We start from the raw sequence: 8,270 nt of genomic DNA, 5'->3' as shown, positions 1-8,270 counted from the left end.
CAGAGCACATAGTATGTGATGGTCCTGATGTGCCAGCCTGACAGATGATGCCCAGAACTAGTGAACATTCAGAACACATATTATGTGCTGACCCTGATGTACCAGCCTGACATATGCTGCCCAGAACTAGTGAACATTCAGAGCACATATTATTCAATGCCCCTGATGTACCAGCCTGACAGATGCTGCCCAGAACTAGTGAACATTCAGAGCACATATTATCTGATGGTCCTGATGTGCCAGCCTGACAGATGATTCCCAGAACTAGTGAACATTCAGAGCACATATTATTCAATGCCCCTGATGTACCAGCCTGACAGATGATGCCCAGAACTAGTGAACATTCAGAGCACATATTAATCAATGCCCCTGATGTACCAGCCTGACAGATGATGCCCAGAACTAGTGAGCATTCAGAGGACATATTATTAAATGCCCCTGATGTGCCAGCCTGACATGTGCTGCCCAGAAATAGTGAACATTCAGAGCACATATTAATCAATGCCCCTGATGTACCAGCCTGACAGATGCTGCCCAGAACTAGTGAACATTCAGAGCACATATTATGTGATGGTCCTGATCTGCCAGCCTGACAGATGCTGCCCAGAACTAGTGAACATTCAGAGCACATATTATTCAATGCCCCTGATGTACCAACCTGACAGATGCTGCCCAGAACTAGTGAACATTCAGAGCACATATTATGTGATGGTCCTGATGTGCCAGCCTGACAGATGCTGCCCAGAACTAGTGAACATTCAGAGCACATATCATGTGATGCCCCTGATGTACCAGCCTGACAGATGCTGCCCAGAACTAGTGAACATTCAGAGCACATATTATTTAATTCCCCTGATGTACCAGCCTGACAGATGCTGCCCAGAACTAGTGAACATTCAGAGCACATATTATTCAATGCCCCTGATGTACCAGCCTGACAGATGCTGCCCAGAACTAGTGAACATTCAGAGCACATATTATTCAATGCCCCTGATGTACCCGCATGACAGATGCTGCCCAGAACTAGTGAACATTCAGAGCACATATTATGTGATGGTCCTGATGTGCCAGCCTGACAGATGATGCCCAGAACTAGTGAACATTCAGAGCACATATTATTCAATGCCCCTGAAGTGCCTGTTAGGGAGAATTCTCACCCAGGTTCTATATTCCCTCTACCTTAGAGCCCTCCAGCTCCTTTGCTATATTTTGGGACTTTGAACTTTTCATTTTCAATGTGTTTTACTTTTGTGTTCTTTGGATATGGAGATTTAAAACAACTCCATAGGCATCATCTTTTTCTGTGTGCCACACAGCACCCTCAGTGCAGTGGCACAGGGGTGTCTTTCAGACTCCCCAAGGTTTAAATACCTTCTCTGGGACTGACTACTGTCTCCAAGAGCATGTAAATTTAAATTGACCTTACTAGTCCTTTTAAATTTACAGACCCAGAACACACTCTTACTTTAGAGTGATGGAGGGGTTGCCTTTCTTCCCCTGAGTCTAAACACTAATGTAACAATCAAATGTTACGCTTTCCCACTTGAAATGGCTGGTGGCAGTGGTTTTAAACAAACTACCATGATTTTTCCTGACCGCGAACACCTGTAGCTAAAAATCGGGTCAGCCATGTTTTCCAATATGGCGCCCCAGACCTATCTGTAAAAACAGACTCCGGTCATCTTTTTTCACCATTTCTTTTTGGAAAGGTCCTTCTTGTGTTTGTCTCTGTGCACCAAACTAGGTTTGTTCCCTTTCTTCATTGGCCTTTGGCAGGCTTCAGTGCTGAAGCCCTCCTCTGGTGCCTGAATGTCTGGGGTGGACAGGATGTGAGGGAGGTGCCTGAAACTCCCTGTGATTCGTCTCCTAGGAGACCTTAATTCACTCTGGCGTGATTGGCCGCATGGCTGTCCGGCAAGGACAGCCACCCTGCTGTATGAGTGACAGCCAGGCTGGAATGAATGCGGGAAAACTGTTTAAAAGCAGGTCTCTGGAACTTGGAAAGCAGAGTCGACCACTGGAACAAAAGAACTGAAGACGAGCTGAAGGAAGATGACTGCTGCAACTCCTGGTCCACCGCTAAAGCCCTGCTGCAGGTCCGAATTGCCTGAAACTCCATCGACAGAGAAACCCTTCAAGGTTAACTTCTTCCCTTGAGTTTGGTGGGAACAACCAACTCGTAAGCCACCTGGACACCATCCCCAACCTGGTCGATTTTCTTCAGAGTGCTGTTGAAAACCGGATAGCAACGGGGAAGGAAGTCAGCTCGTTGACTTTGAGGCACTCACACCATAAACCGATGTTTTGCCAAGCTTACAGCAGCTTCTCTGGGCAGCAGTGCAGGAACCTCCTGACGTCCTCCTTCTTGTCCCCATGACTGAAGCTCAGGAACAGCGAGATCTGCAGGAACTGCCAGGAACAACTGCCTCAGCTACAGCTTTTCTTCACTTACAAGGTACTGTGCAAGTGGGGTGCAGAACTCAGTTCGGCCGCGGTGAAAGTTTGTGAAACTTTCTCGTCTTTGAAGGCTTGTCCTTCCTTAATCCAACATCTAACTTTTCATCTGACCAAATTCTTCTAAGATCCGTGGCAAAGACTTAACAGTTTACTATCAGAACTGTGCTTTACTATACAAGACTCTGAACCATTGACTTCGGCCCAGGCCTATTGAATTGAATTTCTGGTTGTAGTGAACTGAAACCCTTTGCCATGCCTATGAAAGTATTTGTGCTGTTTTTCTTTTTTTTTTTTTTTTACATGGACTGCTTACCTGGGTTCGTGGTTACAGGGAACACAACAGGAACATACATCAGGTAATCAGGACAAGTTCTTAACCAGAGAGACATCCACCGGTCCCCCTGCTCTTAGGTTTCAGTTCCAACTGCTCTCTTATGGAATGAAAGCAGTTTTACCCAATAACATTCCACAGCCAACACTCCATACTGAACACTCTAAACTCAAACACACATATCAGGGAAAGACCAGAGTAAGTAAAACCCAACACATCTCCCCCTTACATAACAATGAAATGATGGGAAGGCAGAGGGATGGTGAACACTATGGGCCTCATTACGACCCTGGCGGTAAGGGGTTTACGCCAGCGTTAGCTGCGCCGACCCCTTACCGCCAATTACGAGGTCCCTTAGCGCCATGGCGCTTTTAACACCTGCTTTTAGCAGGTGTTAAAATCCATGGCGCTAAGGGACCATGGAGTTAATTACGCCACCGTAATTTACGGTGGCGTAATTAACTCCTTCCCCACTCCCATTATGCCCTATGGGGCAAAAATGGGAATGGGGAAGGGTAAATGGGGATTGGGGACTTACCGCCCCCGCCAACCTCGGAATGAGGCGGTAAGTCCGCCAACCACTATGGCGTAAACGTAGTTTACGCCATGGTGGTAAAGTCACGGCCCAGGCGGTAACTTACCGCCTGGGTCGTTATGAGGCCCTATGCAATTTGGAGTTAAACACTTAGAGAAAACAATCCACAAACATCCTCCTAAAATGTGCCCATCCAAACAACCAAGCTATTACCTTACAGAGACCTTTGCAGTAGCTACCAGAAGCCACACCAACTCCTGAACTATCACCAGTACCATAACAGGCCTTTTATGGAACTCACTTCAATGGGAGCCAGCCCACAATCTCATGCACAACCATTTCCACCTACCTCAAAACAATATCCCTACATCATCATTCAGTATTTGTACTGTTGATTCTTATCACCTTGTCTTTTTACCCCTTTTTAAAGTATCTGAAGTGACATTTTGCTCCCACTTCAGGGGACCTGAACTTTTTCAGAAATTGATTGGTTGTGTATTGTAGTATATTAGATTGTGATATTGAGCTGCTCTTACTAGTGGAATGTTTTCCAAATGACTGTATAAACAAATGTATATTCTCTTACCAGGAAACATTGAGTAAGTGTTTGTTTGAATCACTGTATTTGTTGGTCCTTTGTGTAACTTGTTCCACTGCTCACTTTACTCTTGAGATAAGTCTTGCTGCTCACCCACTACTATCACATTACTGGGTAGTACAGGCTTGCACCAAAGGTGAAATTGTACTGACACTTGTAGTCTTAATTGTGTGTAGTGTTCCCAAAGCGTACTGCATATGATTCTGCCTAACAATGCCAGCCTGACAGATGATGCCCAGAACTAGTCAACATTCAGAGCACATATTATTCAATGCCCCTGATGTGCCAGCCTGACAGATGAAGCCCACATCTAGTGAACATTCAGAGCACATAGTATTCAATGCCCCTGATGTACCAGCCTGACAGATGCTGCCCAGAACTAGTGAACATTCAGAGCACATAGTCTTCAATGCCCCTGATGTACCACCCTGACAGATGATGCCCAGAACTAGTGAACATTCAGAGCACATATTATTCAATGCCCCTAAAGTGGCTGTTAGGGAGAATTCTCACCCAAGTGCTATATTCCCTCTACCTTAGAGCCCTCCAGCTCCTTTGCTATATTTTGGGACTTTGAACTTTTCATTTTCAATGTGTTTTACTTTTGTGTTCTTTGGATATGGGGATTTAAAACAACTCCATAGGCATCATCTTTTTCTGTGTGCCACACAGCACCCTCAGTGCAGTGGCACAGGGGTGTCTTTCAGACTCCCCAAGGTTTAAATACCTTCTCTGGGACTGACTACTGTCTCCAAGAGCATGTAAATTTAAATTGACCTTACTAGTCCTTTTAAATTGACAGACCCAGAACACACTCTTACTTTAGAGTGATGGAGGGGTTGCCTTTCTTCCCCTGAGTCTAAACACTAATGTAACAATCAAATGTTACCCTTTCCCACTTGAAATGGCAGGTGGCAGTGGTTTTAAACAAACTACCATGATTTTTCCTGACCGCGAACACCTGTAGCTAAAAATGGGGTCAGCCATGTTTTCCAATATGGCTCCCTAGACCTATCTGTAAAAACAGACTCCGGTCATCTTTTTTCACCATTTCTTTTTGGAAAGGTCCTTCTTGTGTTTGTCTCTGCGCGCCAAACTAGGTTTGTTCGCTTTCTTCATTGGCCTTTGGCAGGCTTCAGTGCGGAAACCCTCCTCTGGTGCCTGAATGTCTGGGGTGGACAGGATGTGAGGGAGGTGCCTGAAACTCCCTGTGATTCGTCTCCTAGGAGACCTTAATTCACTCTGGCGTGATTGGCCGGATGGCTGTCCGGCAAGGACAGCCACCCTGCTGTGTGTGTGATAGCCAGGCTGGAATGAATGCGGGAAAACTGTTTAAAAGCAGGTCTCTGGAACTTGGAAAGCAGAGTCGACCACTGGAACGAAAGAACTGAAGACGAGCTGAAGGAAGATGACTGCTGCAACTCCTGGTCCACCGCTAAAGCCCTGCTGCAGGTCCGAATTGCCTGAAACTCCATCGACAGAGAAACCCTTCAAGGTTAACTTCTTCCCTTGAGTTTGGTGGGAACAACCAACTCGTAAGCCACCTGGACACCATCCCCAACCTGGTCGATTTTCTTCAGAGTGCTGTTGAAAACCGGATAGCAAGGGGGAAGGAAGTCAGCTCGTTGACTTTGAGGCACTCACACCATAAACCGATGTTTTGCCAAGCTTACAGCAGCTTCTCTGGGCAGCAGTGCAGGAACCTCCTGACATCCTCCTTCTTGTCCCCATGACTGAAGCTCAGGAACAGCGAGATCTGCAGGAACTGCCAGGAACAACTGCCTCAGCTACAGCTTTTCTTCACTTACAAGGTACTGTGCAAGTGCGGTGCAGAACTCAGTTTGGCCGTGGTGAAAGTTTGTGAAACTTTCTCGACTTTGAAGGCTTGTCCTTCCCTAAACCAACATCTAACTTTTCATCTGACCAAATTCTTCTAAGATCCGTGGCAAAGACTTAACAGTTTACTATCAGAACTGTGCTTTGCTATACAAGACTCTGAACCATTGACTTCGGCCCAGGCCTATTGAATTGAATTGCTGGTTGTAGTGAACTGAAACCCTTTGCCATGCCTATGAAAGTATTTGTGCTGTTTTTTTTTTTTTTTTTACATGGACTGCTTACCTGGGTTCGTGGTTACAGGGAACACAACAGGAACATACATCAGGTAATCAGGACAAGTTCTTAACCAGAGAGACATCCACCGGTCCCCCTGCTCTTAGGTTTCAGTTCCAACTGCTCTCTTATGGAATGAAAGCAGTTTTACCCAATAACATTCCACAGCCAACACTCCATACTGAACACTCTAAACTCAAACACACATATCAGGGAAAGACCAGAGTAAGTAAAACCCAACACATCTCCCCCTTACATAACAATGAAATGATGGGAAGGCAGAGGGATGGTGAACACTATGCAATTTGAAGTTAAACACTTAGAGAAAACAATCCACAAACATCCTCCTAAAATGTGCCCATCCAAACAACCAAGCTATTACCTTACAGAGACCTTTGCAGTAGCTACCAGAAGCCACACCAACTCCTGAACTATCACCAGTACCATAACAGGCCTTTTATGGAACTCACTTCAATGGGAGCCAGCCACAATCTCATGCACAACCATTTCCACCTACCTCACAACAATATCCCTACATCATCATTCAGTATTTGTGCTGTTGATTCTTATCACCTTGTCTTTTTACCCCTTTTTAAAGTATCTGAAGTGACATTTTGCTCCCACTTCAGGGGACCTGAACTTGTTCAGAAATTGATTGGTTGTGTATTGTAGTATATTAGATTGTGATATTGAACTGCTCTTACTAGTGGAATGTTTTCCAAATGACTGTATAAACAAATGTATATTCTTTTACCAGGAAAAATTGAGTAAGTGTTTGTTTGAATCACTGTATTTGTTGGTCCTTTGTGTAACCTGTTCCACTGCTCACTTTACTCTTGAGATAAGTCTTGCTGCTCACCCACTACTATCACATTACTGGGTAGTACAGGCTTGCACCAAAGGTGAAATTGTACTGACACTTGTAGTCTTAATTGTGTGTAGTGTTCCCAAAGCGTACTGCATATGATTCTGCCTAACAATGCCAGCCTGACAGATGAAGCCCACATCTAGTGAACATTCAGAGCACATAGTATTCGATGCCCCTGATGTACCAGCCTGACAGATGCTGCCCAGACTAGTGAACATTCAGAGCACATATTATTCAATGCCCCTGATGTAACAGCCTGTCAGATACTGCCCAGAACTAGTGAACATTCAGAGCACATATTATTCAATGCCCCTCATGTACCAGCCTGATAGATGATGCCCAGAACTAGTGAACATTCAGAGCACATGTTATTCAATGCTCCTGTGAAAGAACAAAGAAATATCGAGGTGGAGTACCACAAAGGAAATACACCAATCATGGGCTAAAAAGATTCACAGATCTTTTATTACTGTACAGTTTACAAAGCAAAACAGATAGCTATCTGGCTCTCAACACATCGCAGTGCGTACCAGCCGACAAGAAGAGGTGAGAGAGAGCTGAACATCTAAACACTGTTTTTATACATTCATGTAATATCGTCCAGCCTCTCTTCATGTTAATAATTTGTGGTCTAGAGTTTGTGCCTAGTTCACATACAGATTTTACAATATTATTCAAAGGATTACATAGGTTTGTATTTCCATGAAGACACAATGGTGATGTATGTTCTCGGATCCCGCGGTAAACCGTGTTCCAAGTTACTTCACAATGTAGTTCAGCTAAAGCATACACTCGAGGTTTGTTCTTCATTGTCCCAATGGTTATATAAGGATGAGGCTTGTGAGTGCAGACAACACTTAAATGACAGTTCATATGAAGCACACGGTCTCTTTGCTCTGTCTAAACAGTTGGCTCTCGGACAACCTAAACATTAACATAACTCAAAGGTCAGAAGACTGCAAGTCGAAAACATAGTCCACCATTTTAGAACGTAGAACACACGTGTGAAAATCAAAATGGCGGATGATTCTTAAAATGGCAGCGAAGTCAACCCAAAAATCAGAACTTTGCAACGTGGTTTTCCGTGTAGAGCAAATAGGCTTAGGCTAATATAAATACTAAGGAAGCACTATATAATTATCGTTTATGCCCTGGATGCCCTGGTGCTGGATGCCCTCCTCAAGCACACAAGGGACTACATATCCCTACCACGGACTCCCCAGGAGATATTCGATACAAAAGTTGCCTTCCATGCACTGGCAGGCATGCCAAATTGTATAGGTGCCTTCGATTGCACCCACGTGGAGTTGGTGGTCCTGCATGCCATGGAGGTGGGGTATATCGCAACCGCAAGCATTACCACTCCATC

At 44.8% G+C, this 8,270-nt stretch overlaps 1 protein-coding gene across 1 annotated transcript in view; it reads left to right on the top strand.

The window, feature by feature from the left end:
- Positions 1–2,373: 2,373 nt before the first annotated feature.
- The window catches only part of LOC138580338 (ice nucleation protein-like), a 150,572-nt gene continuing 144,675 nt past the window's right edge, over positions 2,374–8,270 (top strand). Inside the window, exon 1 of the mRNA XM_069650833.1 lies at positions 2,374–2,455. Coding sequence (XP_069506934.1) covers positions 2,374–2,455 — 82 coding nt within the window. The remainder of the gene's footprint in view (positions 2,456–8,270) is intronic.

Source organism: Ambystoma mexicanum, chromosome 1p, assembly GCF_040938575.1.
Source record: "Ambystoma mexicanum isolate Mex_15411 chromosome 1p, UKY_AmexF1_1, whole genome shotgun sequence".
Classification (NCBI taxonomy): Eukaryota; Metazoa; Chordata; class Amphibia; order Caudata; family Ambystomatidae; genus Ambystoma; species Ambystoma mexicanum.
The sequence above is the reverse complement of the archived record's forward strand: the minus strand, read 5'-3'. Positions and strand labels throughout refer to the sequence as shown.